Below are 22849 nucleotides of genomic sequence, written 5' to 3' on the forward strand. Positions count from 1 at the left end.
TTGGCTGATACGTTCTGTTAATTTTTTGTACATAAAAACAGTATGCACTTAATTACAAACGTAATTGTATATCAGTTTATTTTTTGGATAAGATGGCTAATTTTTAGTAATTCGATTTGCAGCTACCTTTTGTAAAAACAGCTTGGTGTAAGTAAACAAAATTGTCAAGTTAGCCAACGTAAAAATACATGGGTTGTTACTTGATAATAGCAAAATTTGAAACACTGCAAAAAAGCGTTTCTTAAAATTGTTATATTCGATGGTTTGGAACTACTGTGTTTATTATGAAAAAGTTTTTGAGCGTAATTTAACGAAAAAAAGATGTGTAATTTGCATGATGTTGGTGTCACTGATACGTTAAAACTGACGCAACTGACGTCATCGCCAGCAATAGTCTGCCAGTGAGTGCCATGTTTAATGTCAAGTAAAAGTTTTTGGATAAAAACTGAGTTTTGTGTACCGTTTAAACTTCAAAGTGCTTAGATTATTATCAGAAAAGGTTCCAGGTTTGTTTGATGTCAAATTTTGGATAACTTTTAGCTATAATAAGTGAAAATATAAGTACAAGTTAGTACCACACCCCAAGACAATTTTGGAGTTTGCCTCACCCCGACTATAGCACACGAAACTGTCGTTCTTTGAAGATGATAAAACCTTTAATCTCAAGAATGATTTTAGATTATTGTACATATTTTTTAGAAATGTTTTTTTAACGTTTAAAAAATTTATTTTAATAATTATTTTCTGATTGAGCAAAGCCAAACCAAAAATAACATTTAATTTGCTATAAAATTTATTAAACAAGTTTTAGTAAGGAATTTCTTCATTGCGGTAAAAGTTCATGTATTGATTTTAAGTAGGTCATTTGGGAAGATTTCTTGTTTATTGTAACTGCCGGTTTACTCACTCATCTATGCACATTCCCCACTGTTATGTCATAGTTAAATTTGTTAAGTGCCTAAATTAAGAAGAATTAGGTGTGTGTAAAAGGATGAAAGATACAACGTTGTAATCGGATAATGCTTTGATGGACTTTTATTTAGTTTATGTAATATCTTGGGTTTGATAAGATTTTTTTTTAAATTCTTTAATTACTTACATGTTTTTTAATAAAAATCACTACCTTGAAATTGATAAGGAGTTTAGGAGATTTGATTGCTAAATTTGTCATTAACAAAAAATTGTGGATAAAAAATTTCTATAGGTGAAACTAGGTCCTTTATTTTAAAAACAAAATGTTTTTAAACTGTTTTTGTTTAAATGAAGACAAAAATTATAATTTTGTAAAATAATTCATAATTCTTTTGCAGAAGTATTTGAAACTGATTCACTATGGATCAGATACCTCCTCCCAAAGAAGTGAAGATTCTCGAAACAGCCGAAGATATCCAAGAACGACGTCAACAGGTTTTATCTAGATATGACAACTTCAAGGCTGATGCCCGAGCAAAAAGAGAAAAATTAGAAGATTCGCGACGTTTCCAATATTTCAAACGCGACGCAGACGAACTTGAATCATGGATCCTTGAAAAGTTGCAAGCAGCTTCCGATGAAAGCTACAAAGATCCTACTAACTTACAAGTAAATTATCATGGATTTAAAAATTGAGTTTTTATTAAAAATTTTAGGCTAAAATCCAAAAACATCAAGCTTTTGAGGCTGAAGTTGCTGCCCATAGCAATGCAATCGTTGTATTAGACAACCAAGGACGCGAAATGATCAATCAAAATCACTACGAGTCTGAAACGATTCGTCGCAGACTTGGTAATTAAAATTAAAATGATGTTTTTGTGTTTTTTTGATTGTGTTTTATGTGTGTAGAGGAGCTTCACCGACTTTGGGAACAACTCCTGTCGAAACTCGCCGAAAAAGGGATGAAATTGCAACAAGCTCTAGTTTTGGTGCAATTCATCCGTCAATGCGATGAAGTTATGTTCTGGATTAACGACAAAAGCACTTTCCTTACAACCGAAGAGTTTGGACATGACCTTGAACATGTCGAAGTCCTCCAACGCAAATTCGACGAATTCCAGAAAGACATGGCGTCGCAGGAACACCGCGTTACCCAAGTCAATGAACTCGCCGATAAACTTCTCCAAGACGGTCATCCTGAACGCGATACAATCATCACTCGCAAAGAGGAACTCAACAATGCGTGGCAACGCCTCAAACAGATGACTCTGATGCGCCAAGACAAGCTCTACGGCGCTCACGAAATTCAAAGATTTAATCGAGATGCCGACGAAACTGTCGCTTGGATCGCTGAAAAGGACGTTGTTTTGTCATCTGACGACTACGGACGCGATTTGGCGAGCGTTCAAGCCCTTCAAAGGAAACACGAAGGAGTGGAAAGGGACTTGGCGGCCCTTGAAGACAAGGTATCAACAATCGGGAAAGAAGCCGATCGATTGTGTGCCATTCATGGCGATCATGGGGATCAGATTCAGTCGAAAAGAGCCGAAATTGAGGATTATTGGCAAAGCTTGACAGCTAAAGCTAAAGAACGAAGAGATAAATTGTTGGAATCGTATGCTTTGCATCGGTTTTTGTCCGATTTTAGAGATTTGGTCTCTTGGATTAATGACATGAAGGCGATTATTTCCGCCGATGAGTTGGCCAAGGATGTTGCCGGGGCTGAGGCACTTTTGGAGAGGCATCAGGAACACAGAGGAGAGATTGATGCACGAGAGGATAGTTTTGCTGCAACGACTGAAGCAGGAAGATTGCTCTTGGAGAATGGACATTATGCGAGCGATGAGGTCAAAGAGAAGTTGTCCACGTTGGTCTCTGATAAAAATTCTCTGCTGGGTAAGTAGAAATGTCTGTTTTATGAATGTAAAGTATATACAGGGTGTTCGGTCCAAGTCGCTCCGGCTGATAACACCTAAACTTACTTCTTTTTTTTCAAAAAGTAAATATTTAAGTAATAATAATATTAGTTCTTGGCTTTCTTAATAAATGTATTAAATTTTTTTAGCACATCCGGTGTTGCCAGAAATGCTACCAAATTTAGTTTTTCAAATGGAACGTCTATGTTTTTTTCCTCCAAACAATAATAATTGACATGAAAAATACTGTAAACCACTATTTATTACATTTTGCGTAACACAATGCAATCAAAAAACATCTTAAATCTTAGAATTTTATAAGGAAATTGGTCTCGTAGCCTGATTTTTAATTTTAAAAGAAAGGTGTGAATAAAAAAATGCTTGGATACAGTTTAATTGTTCGTTTGACAAATCTAATTTGTCAGTTGATGAGCGAGTTCTCTTATGGAAACTCTTGGATTTTCTTCCACTGATAACAGAACATTCAGATTTCTATTTTCTTGTTTTTCACAAAGAACCACAGGTTTTTTATTTTTAAGAAGCGAATCTATTCGTCTCAGTTGTTTTGCAATTTGACTAAATCTCCAACGATTTGGGTGAACTCTATTTGAGTATTTTTCTCTCTACTGTCTTTCAGCTTCCGCTCTATTTTTATTGCAAAAAACACTTCAACACTTCAATCCGTCGTAGTTAATATCATCCATTATTAAAGATCTCAATAAGATTTATTGACAAATTAGGCTTTGTCAAACTAACATTTAAATACAATCATATTGCTTTTTGCATGAATACCTTGACAAGTAAAATCCGCCTACGTTGCAAAATTTTGCAATAAAATTCAAAAATTTAAGTTTTCCGAGTGCATTATGTAAAGTAAAATGTAGTAAATAGTGGTTTACCGTATTTTTCATGCCAATTATTATTGTTTCGAGCAGAAAAACATAGGTGTTCCATTTGAAAAACTAAATTTGGTAGCATTTCCTGCTACACCAGATGTGCCAAAAAAATTTGATTCATTTACTAAGAAAACGAGGAATGAATAGTATTATTTGAAAAATTAGTTTTGAAAATAAGTAAGTTTAGGTGTTATCGGCCAGGGCGACTTGGATCGAACACCCTGTATATGCACGTATTTTCACAAAAATATGCACAAAATATTAAGAAATACGCTCGAATATTTGCCAAATATGCATCGAGATGCAAAACTTTTAACAATAAAAAATCAAAGTTGGAATAAATTTTTGTCCGCGAGTACACTAAAGTTTGTATTTTCATCATCTTGAACCGCACACGATGAACGAAAGAGAATAAATAAATTGGTTTTGCCTCAGACAAGCCATTTTAATAACCTAGTAATTAAGACTTTCTATGAAATCTGTACTTTTCAGATCACATCACTTTAAACAATTTTGCCAAAATTCATTTGCAGGCAAGTACTTATCCACATAGAAGGATTTATTCGTTTTATACCAGGTGAATATAAAGTATGGGACCAAACATTTTTTGCTTAAACTATTTATTTTTTTAAAAACTAATTGATGAATTAAATGTTTTATCAAGAATAAAATTTTTCGATTTTTGTTTTGTTTTTGAGTTCTACAGAAATTTTAATTTTTTTAAATGGTAACCCACTAAAAAATGTTTTGTATACTCTCTCAAAAACAACTGTGTTAGAGACTATCTACTTTTTATTAATTAAAAAAAAAAATACGTAAATTACAATTTTGGCAATAAAAATCGCATAAGTCAAAGCAAAACAAAATTTCGTTTTGAAAATAAAAACAGATTTTTTATAGTACTTTATTTTATATTAATTATTATTTTACCGAGGCAAATAATTAATAAAAAAACCGTTTGATTCTAAACTACATATTCACGAATTTAAAAAGGAAACACTCAGCAAGATACTAATTCTTTGAGTCCGGCTTACGAATTACTGGTTGTTTTCTCTTTAACATATTTTGTAATCGGATCATTTTTCTTAAACTGGCCAATTTTTAACTTGAATTGAAATTTTTAATCGGAAATTTGTGATTTGAAGAAAATATGCACAAATATGTATTATTTCCTAAAATATGCGCGAAGTTGCCAAAATATGCTAAATATGCATTTTTTAATTGGCTTATTTTAATCAAAAAACATTAGAGATGCATAGAAAACTTACAATTTTGTTGATATACCTCTTAATAACAAATATGCATTTTGCATATAATCCGAGCCTTAATAATAATTAGTCGTTTGTATTTGAAAGTGGCTATTTTTTTGTTTTTTTTTTTAAGCATTATGGGAAGAACGGCGCATTCTATACGAGCAATGCATGGATTTGCAACTTTTCTATCGCGATACCGAACAAGCCGACACCTGGATGGCCAAACAAGAAGCCTTCTTGGCCAACGAAGATTTGGGCGACTCGTTAGACTCCGTCGAAGCCCTTATCAAAAAACACGAAGATTTCGAAAAGTCACTTGCTGCACAAGAAGAGAAAATCAAAGCTCTTGACGAATTTGCGACCAAATTAATCGATGGCGAACATTATGCTGCTGATGACGTGGCACAAAGACGAGCAATGCTTTTAGAGCGTAGATCAGCTCTTAAAGAGAAATCAGCTCAAAGAAGAGCTCTTCTGGAAGATGCTTATAAATTGCAACAATTTGAACGCGATTGCGACGAAACGAAAGGGTGGATCAATGAAAAACTTAAATTTGCCACTGATGAGAGTTATCTAGATCCGACTAATTTAGGTGGAAAGGTACAGAAACATCAGAATTTTGAACAAGAACTCAATGCAAATAAAACAAGAATGGAAGATATTACTTCGACTGGACAAGAATTGGTGGATGCTAGACATTACGCAGCGCCTAGGATTCAATCCCGTATGGAAGAAATTGTCAACTTGTGGGAAACTTTAGTCCAATCAACTGACAAGAAAAGTTCCAAATTGCAAGAAGCGAGTCAACAACAACAATTCAATCGTACGATTGAAGATGTGGAGTTGTGGCTGTCTGAAATTGAAGGCCAACTCATGTCTGAAGATTATGGCAAAGATCTCACCTCCGTCCAAAATCTTCAGAAGAAACATGCTTTATTAGAAGCCGATGTTGCGTCTCATCAAGATCGCATTGAAGGAATCACAGCTGCCGCTAATCAATTCGTCGAACGCGGCCATTTCGACGCTGATAACATAGCACACAAACAGAAAGTCTTGACTGATCGATACACAGCGTTGCAGACTCCGATGGCCATCAGGAAACAACGTCTTTTGGATTCTTTGCAAGTACAACAGTTGTTTAGAGACATCGAAGATGAGGAAGCTTGGATTAGGGAGAAGGAACCAATAGCAGCGGGGACAACTCGAGGACGTGATTTGATAGGAGTACAGAATTTGATCAAGAAACATCAAGCCGTTTTAGCTGAAATTAACAATCACGATGCTCGCATTAGTGCTGTTGTCGAAGCCGGTAAACAAATGATGGAAGATGAGCATTTTGCCAGTGACCAGATTCGTAACAGAGTCAATGCTCTGAATGACCATTGGGTACAGTTGAAGGAGAAAGCCAATCAGCGGAAGCAAGATTTGGATGATTCGCTACAAGCTCATCAGTATTATGCTGATGCTAACGAGGCCGAATCGTGGATGAAGGAAAAAGAACCGATTGTGAACAATACTGATTACGGGAAAGATGAAGATTCATCCGAGGCTTTATTGAAGAAACATGAAGCTCTGATGAGTGATTTGATCGCGTTTGGAAATACGATTGAAGCTCTGAAAGAACAAGCTCGCAATTGTAGGGTAAGTGATTGAAATTGAAGTAAAATCAGTTTGGTATAATTTTGTTTAATTTAGCAACAAGAACCACCAGTTGTTGACGTTACTGGAAGAGAAACAGTGCAAGCTTTGTATGATTATACCGAGAAATCCGCTCGCGAAGTTTCCATGAAGAAAGGCGATTTGTTGCATCTTTTGAATTCCAGCAACAAGGTGAGTTAAAAAATGCAAAAACGGATAATTTAAAAATTAAGGGGATTCTACCCAAAAGCTAACGGTAAATTTGAAGAAGCGAGGTTTTTTGTTGACGTATGAAAAAATAAAGAATCGACGTGGGGAAAACAGTAAACGAGATATTATTTCGTACAGCCGTAGGATTGATGTAAAAGGATTGTAAAAGATCCCTAAAATTGAAATTGTTGGTGCTTGGGTTTTTTACACATTTATGAATTTGATTTTGTTTTTATTTTATATTTATTTTAGCCCTAATTAAATTCGAATTTAAAATTAAAGTCGTAGTCGTAATTCGAGCGACCATTAAGGTGCGAAAATTTAATAGTCCGAGATTTTTAAGAAACTATAAAATTCGTGTTGTTTTTCATTTTAATATTAAATTAGAAATTTTATTAAATTCAGAAATTATTATGAAGCAATTGGTCAAAATAATATTAAACTTGACAATATGCCAAGAGAAGTGTATTCCATAAAACACGTCGTCAATCAAATTGTATTTTATAACTACATGAATATTTATTTTCACATTTTGTTAATTTTGACAATTTTCTTTAAAACAATTTTTAGATTTCTGCTCCAATATTAATGTTGAAAAATTTTTTGAAAACCACGAATTTTATATACTAGTTTATTAAAAATATCGGTCTATTAAATTTTCGCTCTCTAACAAAACAAAATATTTTTTTCAAGAATTTATTATTGTCAGACAAAATTAGTTTTTTTAAGTAATCATCAGATTTAGTGCAATTTATTGACATCGTGACAATAAGCAGGAAACTAATTTACAAGTTTTTGTACAACTGATTTCGTAAAAAATTTGTTTTTTATTTACAATTCTTAAAAATGTCATGATAACGTCGTCACTCAAAAACAAATTACTATTGAAAATTGCATGTTATAAAAATAAAGATTTTTATCTGACAAAATCGACATGAGCAAAAAAAATGTACTTACTACATTTTTGATAATTATTTTTAATTGTGTTAAAACCTCAAGAATAAAGTAAATATCGGGATTATTTAGCAATTGTGGCATTTACCTCGGTCGAACCCAACTGGAGATACAATGGAAAGAGAGAACTTATAAGAGATAAAAGTTTTAAAAATTATTAATCCGATTCGCTGGCATTTTTACATTTTTCAATATTTTGAAGATATATTTTGCGTATTACTTATCTACATTATTTGATAGGGGCTGAATTAAAAAAAAATTAAACAACAAAAAAGAAAATACATTTAATTCGATAAAAAATTAATAACTACCTTTTTTGAAAAAAGCAAAAATTGAGCCTCTGTTATCACACATATCTTTTATTAAAAAAAAAATTAAGCAAAAATTCCAGTTAGTTTCCGAGATATTTTAGATCGAGTTTACATTGTAATTCCCATAAGAAGAATACGGGTGGAATCCCCTTAAATAAATGTGTTTTGACAAAATATGAATTTTATAAATCGCTTTAATACAAAAATTTTTTTTTTAACTTGAAACATTTATTTTGAAGATATTTATAAATAAAATTAATTAATGAAAACTATATTTTTTAGTTTTTTTTTCAGATTAATGCTTTATTGGAGCCACTAGTTAACACTAGGGTGTTAAAGCAAAATCTTCTATATAATAAAATTAAATAATTAAGTGTTTTATTTTTGTAGTATGATTTAATTATCATTTTGTTACGTAAATCTTATTTTAAATATACACAAATGAAATGTTTAATTAATGATAGTACAGTTCCAAAAGAGTTTGTGTAGCGTAATGAAACTTATCAAAAGAGAATTTTTATCTTATCATTTCGAAGATGATCGTAACGTTTTTCCTTTTTAATATTGCCATATCTAATTTAATTAACAAGTCTAAAACAGAGCATTTTTCGGTACTTGTTTTTTGTAACTAGAAATGCTCATTTTTTTAAACATATTTTTTTTTAGGATTGGTGGAAAGTGGAAATCCACGACCGCCAAGGCTTCGTCCCTGCGGCTTATGTGAAAAAAGTGGACGCCGGTCTCACAGCCTCTCAACAAAACCTTGTCGACAACAACTCCATCTCTGCCCGACAAAACCAAATCAACACCCAATATGACCGTCTCCTCGCTCTCGCTCGCGAACGTCAAAACAAACTCAACGAAACAGTCAAAGCGTATGTTTTGGTTCGCGAAGCGGCCGAACTCGCAAACTGGATTAAGGACAAAGAAATGCACGCCCAAGTCCAAGATGTTGGTGAAGATCTCGAACAAGTGGAAGTAATGCAGAAGAAATTCGATGATTTCCAGACCGATTTGAAAGCGAATGAAGTGCGTTTGGCCGAAATGAACGAAATTGCGATGCAGTTGGTGTCTTTGGGGCAAACTGAAGCTGCGCTCAAGATTCAAACACAGATGGAGGATTTGAATACGAAGTGGACGTCTTTGCAGCAGTTGACGGCCGAGAGGGCTAATCAATTGGGGTCGGCGCATGAGGTTCAGAGATTCCACAGGGATGTGAATGAGACCATTGATTGGATTCAGGAGAAAGATGAAGCTTTGAACAATGATGATTTGGGGAAGGATTTGAGGAGTGTGCAAGCGTTACAGAGGAAACATGAGGGGTTGGAGAGAGATTTGGCCGCCTTAGGGGATAAGGTACCATTTTTCCCATTAGCCCGGTCAAATTAGTCATAAAAATAGTGGTCAAATAACGAAAATTCCGACAGAGCTAAATTTTGGTGGAGACCTTGGGTACACCATTACAAATAAAGTGTCAAAAGTCCCCATCGATCCCATGTGTGCTAAAATAGTTATTCGGGGTCAAAGGTCAAAATTTGTGTTTTTTTTTTTAAATTTTCTTCGAAAACGGTAAGTTTTATCAAAAAAGTAGCTCAGACAAAAATTATAGATCTTAAAATTATCTACAAAAATGGTCTTTATACTTTTTTTCTAAGAATCACCATTCCTGAGATATCGCGATTTTAAAAGTTGAAGGAGTAACGTTCTACATTATATGCACATACAGAGTGCGCCAGAACTCGCGCCCCAAAGACAAATGCCATGTAGGGTAAGGTACCAGGAACATAGAAAAAAAATAAAAATTCTACTTATAAAAATTTCAAGGTTTTGAGAGTTTAAATTTTGCACTTTGACTCTTATTTATTTCTGTAGTATAAATAATTTTCCGTTTTTTTGCTACATGCTATTAGAAGCGGAAACAAGGAAGCTGTATCCTAAACTGTAACTCTGTTTAATGTTATTTGTGGGTTTTATTGACAAATTTTTTGTACCTTTATTAAATAATTATAAAAAAACATATACAAGGTCATCAGTATTATTAAATAGACATAAAAAAATGTCAAATATCAAAAAATTAATGTCAAAATTTTTTTACAGATAGAATTTTTTAAACATTTTTTCAGTACCCTGGGGACTACCCAATTACTCCCTTTCAAAAAAATGCGCGATTTTTTGAACACCTGTATGTATTAAAAAATAAATTCTTTTTAATTCTAATGGAATCGAGATATTTATAAGTTTAATGAAATAGAAGAAAAATTTCAAGTAAATTAAGATACGAGAAACATGGAAAAAATGTTTAAAAAATTCTGTCAAAAAATTTTGACTTTTATTTTTTGAAATTTGACATTTTTTATGTCTATTTGATGATATTGAAGATTTTGTATGTTTTTTTACGATTATTTAGTGAAGGTACAAAACTTTTGTCAACAAAAGCCACAAATAACATTAAACAGAGTTATAATTTAGAATACAGCTTCCTTGTTTTCTCTTCTAATAGCCTGTAGCAAAAAAACTGGGAAAATTATTTATCCTACAGAAATAAATAAGAGTCAAAGTGCAAAATTTAAACTCTCATAACTTCGAAATTTTTATAGATAGAATTTTTTAAAATTTTTTCTATGTTCCTGGTACCTTACCCTACCTTCTTTAGGGCTCGAGTTCTGGCGCACTCTGTATGTGCATATCATGTAGAATGTGACTCCTTCAACTTTTAGAATCGCGATATCTCAGGAATGGTGATTCTTAGAAACAAAGTATAAGAACCATTTTGTAGATAATTTTAAGATCTATAATTTTTGTCTGGGCTACTTTTTTGATAAAACTTACCGTTTTCGAAAAAAATCTAAAAAACGTCAAATTTTGACCTTTGACCCCGAATAACTTTTTTAGCACACATGGGATCGATGGAGACTTTTGACATTTTATTCCTAATGGTGTACCTAAGATCTCCACCAAAATTTAGCTCTGTTTCTGGAATTTTAGTTATTTGAAATGTCTATTTTGACCGGACTACATTTATAATCAAGAAAACAATGCGAAATATGGTTGTTTTGTTACAGATTAAACAACTAGATGAGATTGCCGGCCGATTGGTCCAAACTCATCCGGAAAGTGCCGAGCAGACTCGAGCTAAACAAGAGGAAATCAACGAATTGTGGACACAATTGACTGCTAAAGCGAATAATCGTAAAGAAAAGTTGCTCGATTCGTACGATTTGCAACGTTTCCTCAATGATCATCGCGATTTAATGGCGTGGATGAATTCTATGCTCGGATTGGTTACGTCTACTGAGTTGGCTAGTGATGTTACGGGATCAGAGGCACTGATTGAACGTCATCAGGTAGGATTTTGAGGTGTATTCGAGGAGTTGCACGAGCATTTGTGTATAATATTGGAATGTATATAAATAAACAGAATGCTCTAAGGGTGTATGTTGAAACATAACCATCAATAAAAACAAAATACACATTTTATTAGGTTGTCTTAAATATTAAAAAGTATGATTATTTCCGAATTTTGAATGAAAACGAGATATTTACTATGTATTGGTTGATCATCTAAACAAACCATATTCTTATAAAGGAAATTTTCGTATTTTTCTATTTCATAAAAACTAATAAAGGTCTATTTATTAATTTTTTTAAATAAATTGGAACAAAAACATTTTTTAAATTAAAAACAGCCTTCAAAAAGAAGTGGTGAAATAGTCAAAAACACCATAAAGAGGAAAAATTGTTAGTTTCACAAAGCACCTCAAAACCTGCTGGAATTAGTAACAAATTAAAATGAAGACGTGTGTTTTCATAGTTATTTTTCAAAACTTTTTAAATAAAAACAAACTAATAAATGCTGTTTTAGCGTTATCATCGAATATATTTGTATTAATTGCCACAAAACCATGTATTTTTACATTTTTCACGCTCACATAATCGCAAACACATACTCAAACATGTGAACTGATTTCTTTTGTTTGCATTGATTTCTAGAACTACAGAGCTGAAATAGATGCACGTTGTGGACTACCTCAGGTACACAATTGCCCCAGAGTGTTTATAATCACTTTCGATAGTACTAACAATTTTATGGGCGTGTGTTGGTTTATCAAATTGCAATTAATTCCTCATTTACTGCTTTACTTTTGTTTTTCTGGTCGTTTTGAATTTTCATTTACATTTAAATTTATTTGATAGGAACATAGAACTGAAATTGATGCTCGTGCGGGAACATTCAACGCACTTGAACAATTCGGCCAACAACTCCTCAGTTCTCAACATTATGCAAGTCCCGAAATTCAAGAAAAACTAGAACAACTCAACGAATTTCGCAAAGAATTAGAGACACGTTGGATTGAAAGACGAGTCCAATTGGACCAAAATCTCGACTTGAATCTCTTCTACAGGGATTGCGAACAAGCAGAAAACTGGATGTCCGACCGAGAGGCTTTCCTTGCATCAGATGAAGTCGATTCCAACACCGACAATGTTGAGGCATTGATCAAGAAACATGAAGATTTTGATAAAGCTATCAATGCCCATGTAAGCCTTATTCTCATTTGTTGTTCAATTTATTAAATTGTTTAATTAGGAGGAAAAAATTGCCGCACTTGAAAGCTTAGCCAACCAACTCATCCAAAACGAACACTACGCGTCCCAAGACATCGACAACAAGCGTAAACAAGTCTTGGATCGATGGCGCCATCTCAAAGAAGCTTTGATCGAAAAACGTTCAAAACTCGGCGAAAGTCAAACCTTACAACAATTCTCACGCGATGCCGATGAAATTGAAAACTGGATCGCTGAAAAATTACAACTTGCGACTGAAGAAAGTTATAAAGATCCGGCCAACATCCAATCGAAACATCAGAAACATCAAGCGTTCGAAGCTGAATTAGCTGCAAACGCCGATAGGATTCAGTCAGTTCTGTCAAACGGTGCGAATTTGATCGAGAAAAGACAATGCGCCGGGTCGGAAGAGGCTGTGCAAAAGCGACTCGAATCAATTGCCGATCAATGGGAATTTTTGACTCACAAAACCACCGAAAAATCGATGAAATTGAAGGAAGCGAACAAACAAAGAACTTACATTGCGGCCGTTAAAGATTTGGACTTCTGGTTAGGCGAAGTCGAGAGTTTGTTGACGAGTGAAGATGCTGGGAAGGATCTGGCTTCGGTGCAGAATTTGATGAAGAAGCATCAGTTGGTCGAGGCTGATATCCAGGCCCATGAGGACAGGATTAAGGGTAATTGAATATCTTTCAATATTTCCCGAGCAAATTACAAAAAAAAAATTAAAAACCGATTACAGGTTCCTGTAATTTCAACTTTGACAGTCTCTTTGTTCTTAATAATTCTAAAGAATGCTCTGTAACTGCTACGGAGAACTACATACTAGGAGACGAAACGAGGTACAAAATTGCTTGATTTTTTTGAGCCCAAAAAAAGTAGTACAGCAGAGTAAAAATGAGGGCGCTTAGAGTGTTTTACCGTCTCAGTTTCAAATCGTTTTCAATTAATTTAAATTCAACCAATTTACTAATTGCTTGGAAAAAAATGCAAAAATTTTGAGCTTTATATTCTTAATAAGCTGTAAAAAACGAACTACTAAATTTTCATGAGAAATATGAGAAAAAAAAATTAAAATTCAAAATCTGTGCTCCGTTTCATGTTTTTCAAAATGCTGCGAATACGATTAAAGATACAAGAAAAATGTAAGAACGAAAGTTGTAGAAGATCAAATTTTCTAGTACCATACCTCTATCTTTAATGGTTTATAATTCTTTACAATTTTGTTTCTTACACTTTTTTGTATTTTTAACCATATTTGCAGCGTTCTTAAAAATATTGAGCGGAACGCAAACTGATAATTGTTTATAATTTATTTTTAATACTGTTTTTGATATTTTTGAAAACGCTGCGAATACGGTTGAAGATACAAAAAAAGTGTAGGAAACAAAATTGTAGAGAATTAACTTTCCTACAAAAAAAGTCCGCGAGACCATATCTCTATCTTCAACCGTTTAGGTTTAAATTAATTTTTTGTCTCTTAACCACCGGTAAAAATGAGCCGTATTCGTCGCTTGAGCGTCTTTGAACGTCTTTAGGACCTAAACCATTGAAGATAGAGGTATCATCTTGGAAGCTTTTTCTTGGAAATTTCATTCTCTACAACTTTCTTTTTTATATTTTTCTTTTATTTTTAACCGTATTCGTATCATTTTCAAAAATATGAGCAAATTGCTAAGTGTTTGAAATTTTTTTAAATATAGTTTTCAATAAAATTTTTGCATTACCTTTATCTCTTATTATTGAGAATTTAATGCTCTATCTGCTTTTATTATTTTTACTTGCGTTTTGCTCCCCGTTATGTAAATACAGCCATTTTTTTTTTTAAAACTTGAACGGGAAAGGAACAACTGCGCTATCTGGTCTCGCTAACGGAACTATCGAATGGGGACGTTTTGTTTTACATCGTGTCGTATCCTGGTCTTTTTTAGGTATCCGTATTCCCGAGCAAATTAAAAAAAGTTAAAATTACAGGTTCCTGTAATTTCAACTTTGGACAGTCTCTTTGTTCTTAATAATTCTAAAATGTAGGCTAAAGAGTGCTCTGTAACGGCAAAACAGTTTTAAGTTGACTGTACTGTTCCTGTAATCAATTTCAGCAATAAGTTTTGAAAAGTACTAATAAATTACTTTTTGTAGATATGAATGATCAAGCCGATTCACTTATCGAAAGCGGTCAATTTGACACCGCTTCAATTCAAGAAAAACGCCAATCGATCAATGAGCGTTATGAACGCATCAAGAATTTGGCCGCTCATAGACAAGCGCGTCTCAACGAAGCCAATACTTTGCATCAATTCTTCCGCGATATTGCCGATGAAGAATCCTGGATCAAGTAATACAAATTTATTTTTGTGACATCAAAATAAAGTAAATTTTTCACAGGGAGAAGAAGCTTTTGGTGGGTTCAGATGACTACGGACGTGACTTAACTGGCGTTCAGAATTTGAAAAAGAAGCATAAACGTCTCGAAGCCGAATTGGGGTCTCACGAACCGGCCATTCAAGCCGTTCAAGAAGCGGGCGAGAAATTAATGGACGTGTCAAATCTTGGTGTACCCGAAATCGAGCAACGTCTCAAAGCCTTGAACCAAGCTTGGGCCGAATTGAAACAATTGGCGGCCACTCGTGGTCAAAAACTGGACGAGTCTTTGACTTATCAACAATTCCTGGCTAAAGTCGAAGAAGAGGAAGCTTGGATTAGTGAAAAACAACAGTTGTTGAGTGTTGAAGATTACGGCGATACCATGGCTGCAGTTCAAGGTTTATTGAAGAAACATGACGCTTTTGAAACCGATTTTCAAGCTCACAGAGAAAGATGCAAGGATATCAACGATGCTGGGAAGAAGTTGGTCACGGAAGGAAACCATCATGCTGATAGCATTAACCAGCGTTGCCAACAATTGCAAACTAAATTGGACCATTTGGCGGCTTTGGCTGGTCGACGCAAGGCGAAATTGATTGACAATTCGGCCTATTTGCAATTTATGTGGAAGGCGGATGTTGTTGAAAGTTGGATTGCTGATAAAGAAACACATGTGAAGAGCGAGGAGTATGGCAGGGATTTATCGTCGGTGCAGACGTTGCTTACAAAACAGGAGACATTTGATGCAGGTTTGTTGTTTTAGGGGTGTGTTTGATTTTTGTTAATTTTGTGATTAAGGTCTCACGGCTTTTGAGCACGAGGGTATTCAGAATATCACCGCCCTTAAGGACCAATTGATCGCTTCGAATCACGATCAGAGTCCGGCGATTTTGCAACGTCACGCCGATGTGATCGCCAGATGGCAGAAATTGTTAGCTGATTCGGACGCCCGCAAACAGCGACTTCTCCACATGCAAGATCAATTTCGACAAATTGAAGATCTTTTCCTCACTTTTGCCAAGAGAGCATCAGCGTTCAATTCTTGGTTTGAAAATGCTGAGGAGGATTTAACCGATCCGGTGCGATGCAATTCGATTGAGGAGATCAGAGCGTTGAGAGAGGCTCATGCACAGTTCCAGGTATTTAGAATTTGAATAAAATTGGATTTTTTCTAATTACTGTAATTCAGGCGTCTCTGTCGAGCGCGCAAGCCGATTTTGAAGCTTTGGCAGCTTTGGATCAACAAATCAAGAGCTTCAATGTTGGACCGAATCCCTACACTTGGTTTAATATGGAAGCTTTGGAAGAAACTTGGAGGAACTTGCAGAAGATTATCGCCGAGAGGGATGTTGAGTTGAATAAGGAAGCTCAGAGACAGGAAGAAAATGATAAGTTGAGGAAGGAATTTGCTAAGCATGCAAATGCGTTCCATCAATGGTTGACAGAAACTCGGTAAGTAGTAGCGAAAACTGAACATTTTTTTGTTCGGTCATTCTCATGAAATGTTTAATTTCAGTTATCGAATTTTGGGTTGGGACGGGTAAATAGTGGTGTTAACTAACAGTTTCTTCTGTAATAATCGCATTAAAGAGTTATTGGTTTAATAACTAAAAAAATGCGTGTTGCTTTTGTCGATTAACAAATGTTGAAGTTGATTGTGTTACTAGTTCCAGTTATTTAAATTTATTTTTGCTTACTTGATTTCTTTAACAGTACATCGATGATGGAAGGCTCCGGTTCCTTGGAGCAACAACTCGAAGCCACCAAACGCAAAGCTGCCGAAGTGCGCGCCCGTCGCTCCGACTTGAAGAAAATCGAAGACCTGGGGGCCATTCTCGAGGAACATCTCATTCTTGATAACCGCTACACTGAGCATTCTACTGTCGGTTTAGCCCAACAGTGGGATCAACTAGACCAATTGGGCATGAGAATGCAGCATAACCTTGAACAACAGATACAAGCTCGCAACCAATCAGGTTCGTCCGTCCTTCGCCTCCATCAGGGCAAAAATAGTAATTGTTTGGTTTTTAGGTGTGAGTGAAGACGCTCTTAAAGAATTCTCGATGATGTTCAAACATTTCGACAAGGAGAAATCCGGAAAATTGAACCATCAAGAATTCAAGAGTTGTCTAAGAGCGCTGGGTTATGATCTTCCAATGGTGGAAGAAGGCCAACCTGATCCAGAATTCGACGCAATTTTGGATGTGGTGGATCCAAATCGAGACGGGCATGTGTCATTGCAGGAATATATGGCGTTTATGATCAGCAAGGAAACTGAGAATGTTCAAAGTTCGGAAGAAATTGAAAAGGCGTTCAGGGCTATCACTGCAGGTGATAGGCCATATGTTACACAAGAAGAGTTATATGCTGTAAGTTTTTTGTTGGTTGAGGGGAGTTAGCTCTGATTTGTTTGTTTGTTTCAGAATTTGACGAAGGAAATGGCCGATTATTGCGTAGCACGCATGAAACCTTACGTCGAACCCAAGACCGAACGACCAATCGCCGGGGCCTTGGATTATATAGAATTTACTCGCACTCTCTTCCAGAATTAATACACTCGCTTGTCGTTTTAATAGGGATAGGGCTCTGTTCTTGCAATATCACTAACTTCAGTTGCACTATTTTAAGCTTGATTTTATATTGTGTTTTGCATGACGTCACTTGTATGAGATGATTATATTTATCCTTTTCAAAATATATGGCTTATAGTTTTAATTGTTTTATTAAGTAAAAAAAATACATTTAATTAGGACCATGAGGATAATTTTCCGTGATCCTTTATCGTGATTCCTAAATTCTTTAAGTTATCCCTGACTTGATCACACAGTTCTAAAACATTTTTATCCTTATTTGAAATCCCCAACTGTCTTATCTCCTGTCTAAAATCATTTAAAATGTTCATTACATCAACATAATTACCACAAACACGTGACTGTTTTTTGTTTACATTTATTCCAAATATATTCAACGTATTGGAGACTAAATTGGAAGCACCTATGATAGCAACTGATTTAGTATTACACAAATCGGTGCGAGATGAATGTAAAATGCTATTCACAGCTGAAATTAGTTCATTTAAAGTTCTTATCACTTCAGATGTGTTAAAATCGTCTATTAATGCTCTTTGAATTTGATTTGCACTTTCATTAATCAACTTACTAACTGTATCATTATTTACTTCGGCTTTTAAATAACCATTTAAATAACTTTCGCAATTATCAATAAAATTGGTATAATTTTTTAGGACTTTAGAAGCAGTAATTAAAAATTCATTACTGTATTCCATTCTAGACCTATAGTGTGACATAAGACAGGCCATGCGAAAAACTGGTGCCGTGACATCTTCCAACATTGAGCTAATTGAAATCGTGTTATGTAACGATTTTGACATTTTTTGGCTGTCTTTTAGGTGTAAATGACCAGTGTGTAGCCAATAATTCACCCATTGGGGTTTACAGTGCCGTGCACAAGACTGGGCTTCTTCGTTTTCATGGTGTGGGAAACGTAGGTCAATCCCACCAGCGTGGACATCAATTTCTGGGCCTAAAAACGTGTTCATTTTATTGTGGATATTTTGAAGAAATTATACCTAAAATATGACTAGCTAGAGCTGAGCATTCAATATGCCAACCTGGGCGCCCCTTGCCCCAAGGACTGTCCCACGAAACCTCATTTGGTTTAGCCCCTTTCCACAACGCAAAATCCATCTTAGATTTTTTAAATTTGGAAGGTTCCGGAGCGTCTTCACCAATATTTTGTAATTTTGCATAATTATCATACGCCCCAACATCAAAATAAACAGAACTGTCTTCAGATTTGTATGCTTTTCCATTATCCACAAGCTTCCGGATAAAGTCTTTAATAATTTCCATATTTTCGGTGACTCGTAACACGCAATCTGGCCGATTCACCTCCAAAGCATCCAAGTCTTTCCAAAATTCGGTTTCAAACTTTTTGGCCAATTCGCTTGTTGAAACTTTAGAAGTGTTTGCCCTTGCAATGATTTTGTCATCAATGTCCGTTATATTCATCACGGTTACTACATTTAAATTGAAATAATGCCTCAAAATTCTTTGAATTATGTCCAGTTTTACAAAACAACTGGCATGACCGATGTGAGAAGAGTCGTAGACTGTGGGGCCACAGGTGTACCATGTCACCAAATTTTTATTTTTCACTATAAATGGGACTTTAGTTCTTGTTATGCAATTGAAAACTTTGATTCCAGTGTCGTGGCCGGCGGGTTTCACCCATCTGTGAGTTTTTCGAGTGAAAATTAACAAATTTCTTGTAAACATTTTGAGGTTATCGAACTGTCATTTCTACACGTGCTTGGAATCCAATCATATTTGAGGATTTCATGAACATTGGGTTTCAAGAGGGCGTGGTAAATAGTTTTTGACAATTGACATTTTGGAAATTGGGAAATTTTCAAAACGGTAAGTGAGGTTATTTCTAAAAAGTGAAAAGAGCAAAATCATTAAAATTAATTACTTTTTTGTGATATAACATGTTTTGTCGTGATTTTGGTTTTCTTAAATATTTTTTTTTCATTTGTATGGGTAAGTATGTTTTATTTTTTTTATTTCCGGAAAATACAAGTTTGGGGGAGATTGAGACACTATTGCGCCCAAAACAATAATAAATCATATTAAATTTTGTATAATTTATATTTTTATAAATTTACAGAAACATGTATTTAATATTTACACAGCAGATAGTATATAAACTAGAAAATTATTAAACGTTTAGATAAAAAAGGTAATAAAATTGTACTTTGTTTAAATGTGGGTGCAGGCGTGGTTAGCTGGTTTTCTTGCAGTTTTTGCTCCTGCGGTGCAGGTCCAATTTGTCCTTCCGACTGAAATGTTTGTTGCAGTTTTCGCAAGTAAAGGGCCGATCGCCGCTGTGGAGCCTCAAATGCCTCGCTAGATTCGACGTGTGTGCAAATTTTCTATCACAGACGGAGCAGGAAAACGGTTGTTCTCCCGTGTGCGTTCGCACGTGCTTATTCAAATCACCTTTATGACTAAAAGTTTTGTCACAATGTGTGCATTTCATGGTTTTTCTACTAGTTCTCGGAGATAAATCACGACTTGTGGATGGCAATGGTTCAGTCTTATCTTCGTTTTGTTCAATGACTTGGACTAAAAGGGGTAAACTGCCGAATTTTTTTTGGCAATTGGAGCATTTGCAGTTGTATTTATCGGTGTGGGGTTCGTTTGTCTCATCTTGGCTTTTATTTGGGTCCTGTTGCATTGTTGTTTCATGAGTCTTCTGGAGTTTGGCTTGGTTGAGGATGATTTCTTTGAGGAAATTTTTGAAATTGTAGAGTTTATGCATACAGAGGTCGCAGGCTTTGGCAGAGCGAGGGTGTAGAGAAATCTGAAAATAACTTTTTTTTCAGTTCAAGTTTTTGATTATTTCGCTGGTAACTCACACATTTGAAGACTTCTCTGACTAAGAGTTGCTCTGGTGTGTTGAGTGTTACTAACTTGTCGAAATTTCCACATATGCCACAAATTGTGGATTCACTCTCATATTCCATGATCTACAAAGTTTTAATGCAATTGGGAAAAGGTTTGAATGTTGAATGAGTAACAACTTTCCAGATTATTTTGCCGGGTTTTTTCATCTGATTTAACACATGCGCGCGAGAAATTGACGTCACGCAGGGGGAATTCCTACGATTTCAGTTTGTTGACGCCAACGCATCTAAAAGGTGAGAGGAATTCACCGGGAGTCCCCAATCCCCCACTCAAAAATGTTTCCTTTAGTTCCATTTCTGGTTTCCTGTTTTGAGTTATTTAAGTAAATTTCTTCGAAAATAATTGATGAGACTATCAACATAGTAGTCTTTATTTGAAAGTTTCGAAATTCACTTTATGATTCATCTCACTAATCCGGAATTACCTCAAAAAAAAAACAGCCGGAACCAGGAAGTCAGAGCTCCTCGGTATTCTGAGAAGCAAAAGTATTAATCAATTTTTATTGCGCTTGATGATTTTTAGCAAGAATACTGAATTAAAAATATTTCCCCATGAACATTTTTTAATTCTAACTATTGCACATTTGCCTAATTTGCATTGATTTTTTACTATTAATATTAATAATACAGTCTTTTTATAAAATAACTTGATATCGGAAACAAGTGTTCTGTCATTGTTGGTTGCCTATACAGTATGTCGGTGAATGAATAAGTTTCCTTCAGTACTTCTTTTTTTAATTTTTATGATTAAATTATTTAAGTAACATATACAATAATAACAAAACGAATTGCGGTGACCTCAATCTATACTATTTGACTAGCAAATAAAACCGTTACTCTTTCTTTAAGCTTTTTATTGTAACTTTTTTCAGGAATTCCCAAAACCTTTAGCATGGTATCAATCTTTTTAACTAAATATTTGTATAAAATTGTAACACTGGTATTATTAAAAGACGAGATGGTTTTATTTGATAAACTCTACTATTTTTTCCGGTGTTAAAAAATGTAAATAAACGCGTGTTTTATTATTATTTAAGTTTTTATTTTTTTACTTCTTGTACATTTAATCTTCTTTTTTTGGTTAAAATTTTTTTGTTTTATTTATTTTATCGCTTTAACAAAACTAAATTTCAACATGAAAAGATTAATTTTTTTAATTATTTTGAGGTATATACAGTATGTCCCCGGATTGAGTTTACAAAAAGAAAAAAAATTTTTTCTTTGATTTTACGCCAAAACTGCAAAGGAAAAACATTTTTTGCTCCACCTAAAACGAGCAAATCTGTACTTAAAACTTTACTATTCTTATTCAGTGAAAGGAAAAGTTATCTTTTCTCTTGATTTTTTTACTTTTTTGAATAATTTTTCTCTGCTCACATTGGGGGTTTTATTTATTTGACAACTATATGTCACTTTGACAATTAATTTATATTAATTAATGATAGTTTTTGTTAAAAATGACTTTGTTTTTCATCTTAAAGCTGTTTTTTGTGTTGCTATTTATCAAAATTGTGTTTTTCACAAACATTTTTGTTATTTAACATGCGAAAACTTAAGTCCAAAATTAAGAAAAAAATTAACTTTTCTTTCTACTAAATTAGAATAATGAAGTTTTAATTACAGATTTTCTCGTTTCAGGTAAAGCAAAAAAAGTTTTTCCTTTGCAGTTTTGGCGTAAAATCAAAGATAAATATTTTTTTCCTCTTGTAAACTCAATCCGGGGACATACTGTACATATTTTTATTAAATAATGTAATGAAATGTGTTCATGGGAATGTGAATGGAGAAAAAAGTCGATTTTTATTTGTTTATTTAATAATATCTTTTAGTCACTAATTTGTAAAAAAAACTTTCCTAGTTTATTTAAAAAAATGGTGTTTACGTAAAACAAATTATTATACTTATTTATACTTATTTATTTATATGTATACTTTATTTTATAATGTTTTTACAAATGTCTGTGGATCAAGTCAAAAACGCTAAACTTAAAAATGAGCATAAGAATTGATTAATAAGTTAATAACTATTTATTTAGAATTATTTACATCCTGGATTTCTAATACCAAAATCAACCAAACTAGCTATTAAAAATATTAAGGAAATGACACAGAGAATTTAGTTTTTTTATTGCAGAAAAAAATAGTGTTCTGTTTTTTTTATTTATTTATTTGTAAGTTATTTAACTTTTAATACAATTTTAATTTTTTTTAATCTTTTTGTATGAACTGCGCTAAAAATATTATTGCTTTAATAAAGTTTGAACTTTTTTTCAGAGTCATGAAATCTTATTTTTTTAAATATTCTGTTTTTTTTGTTGAAGAAATCAAATTATTTTTAAAAA

The 22849-nt window shown here is 33.9% G+C and overlaps 3 protein-coding genes across 7 annotated transcripts; 1 reads left to right on the top strand and 2 right to left on the bottom strand.

The window, feature by feature from the left end:
* Positions 1–355: 355 nt before the first annotated feature.
* Positions 356–17735, top strand: LOC123008086 (spectrin alpha chain). Of its 5 annotated transcripts, none has more exons than XM_044403687.1 (19): positions 356–506; positions 1311–1581; positions 1629–1764; positions 1822–2808; positions 5108–6618; positions 6673–6807; positions 8757–9446; positions 11153–11434; positions 12081–12122; positions 12285–12629; positions 12679–13333; positions 14796–14991; positions 15042–15769; positions 15819–16159; positions 16210–16472; positions 16537–16560; positions 16734–16996; positions 17052–17389; positions 17444–17735. In XM_044403687.1, the coding sequence occupies exons 2-19, from the start codon at positions 1333–1335 to the stop codon at positions 17570–17572; spliced, it is 7314 nt and encodes a 2437-aa protein (XP_044259622.1). In that variant the 5' UTR covers positions 356–506; positions 1311–1332; the 3' UTR covers positions 17573–17735. The 5 variants fall into 5 exon arrangements, with proteins under 5 accessions (XP_044259622.1, XP_044259624.1, XP_044259625.1 ...); XM_044403688.1 differs by having other exon boundaries at positions 402–499; XM_044403689.1 differs by lacking the exon at positions 16537–16560.
* On the bottom strand, positions 17573–19352 carry LOC123008087 (probable cysteine--tRNA ligase, mitochondrial). The gene is made up of 2 exons (XM_044403692.1): positions 18610–19352; positions 17573–18563 (listed from the first exon to the last, which is right to left on the bottom strand). Exons 1-2 carry the CDS (start codon positions 19316–19318, stop codon positions 17767–17769), a joined length of 1506 nt encoding a protein of 501 aa, XP_044259627.1. The 5' UTR covers positions 19319–19352; the 3' UTR covers positions 17573–17766.
* A 341-nt stretch (positions 19353–19693) lies between these two features.
* On the bottom strand, positions 19694–20680 carry LOC123007780 (oocyte zinc finger protein XlCOF2-like). Its single transcript, XM_044403219.1, has 2 exons — positions 20461–20680; positions 19694–20405 (listed from the first exon to the last, which is right to left on the bottom strand). The coding sequence occupies exons 1-2, from the start codon at positions 20566–20568 to the stop codon at positions 19824–19826; spliced, it is 690 nt and encodes a 229-aa protein (XP_044259154.1). The 5' UTR covers positions 20569–20680; the 3' UTR covers positions 19694–19823.
* Positions 20681–22849: the final 2169 nt, after the last annotated feature.

This window comes from Tribolium madens, unplaced genomic scaffold (assembly GCF_015345945.1).
Source record: "Tribolium madens isolate multiple individuals breed KSU strain unplaced genomic scaffold, Tmad_KSU_1.1 Scaffold_3;HRSCAF=73;Tcas5.2_LG2, whole genome shotgun sequence".
NCBI classification, from domain to species: domain Eukaryota; kingdom Metazoa; phylum Arthropoda; class Insecta; order Coleoptera; family Tenebrionidae; genus Tribolium; species Tribolium madens.

Coding starts and splice junctions, on each gene's coding strand:
- LOC123008086 (XM_044403687.1), top strand. CDS start 1,333: ATGGATCAGATACCTCCTCCCAAAGAAGTGAAGATTCTCGAAACAGCC. Junction 12,123..12,284: donor CACGTTGTGGACTACCTCAG/GTACACAATTGC, acceptor TTTATTTGATAG/GAACATAGAACTGAAATTGA. Junction 16,160..16,209: donor AGGCTCATGCACAGTTCCAG/GTATTTAGAATT, acceptor ACTGTAATTCAG/GCGTCTCTGTCGAGCGCGCA.
- LOC123007780 (XM_044403219.1), bottom strand. CDS start 20,568: ATGGAATATGAGAGTGAATCCACAATTTGTGGCATATGTGGAAATTTC. Junction 20,406..20,460: donor TCAGAGAAGTCTTCAAATGT/GTGAGTTACCAG, acceptor AGTTATTTTCAG/ATTTCTCTACACCCTCGCTC.
- LOC123008087 (XM_044403692.1), bottom strand. CDS start 19,318: ATGTTTACAAGAAATTTGTTAATTTTCACTCGAAAAACTCACAGATGG. Junction 18,564..18,609: donor TCTAGCTAGTCATATTTTAG/GTATAATTTCTT, acceptor ACACGTTTTTAG/GCCCAGAAATTGATGTCCAC.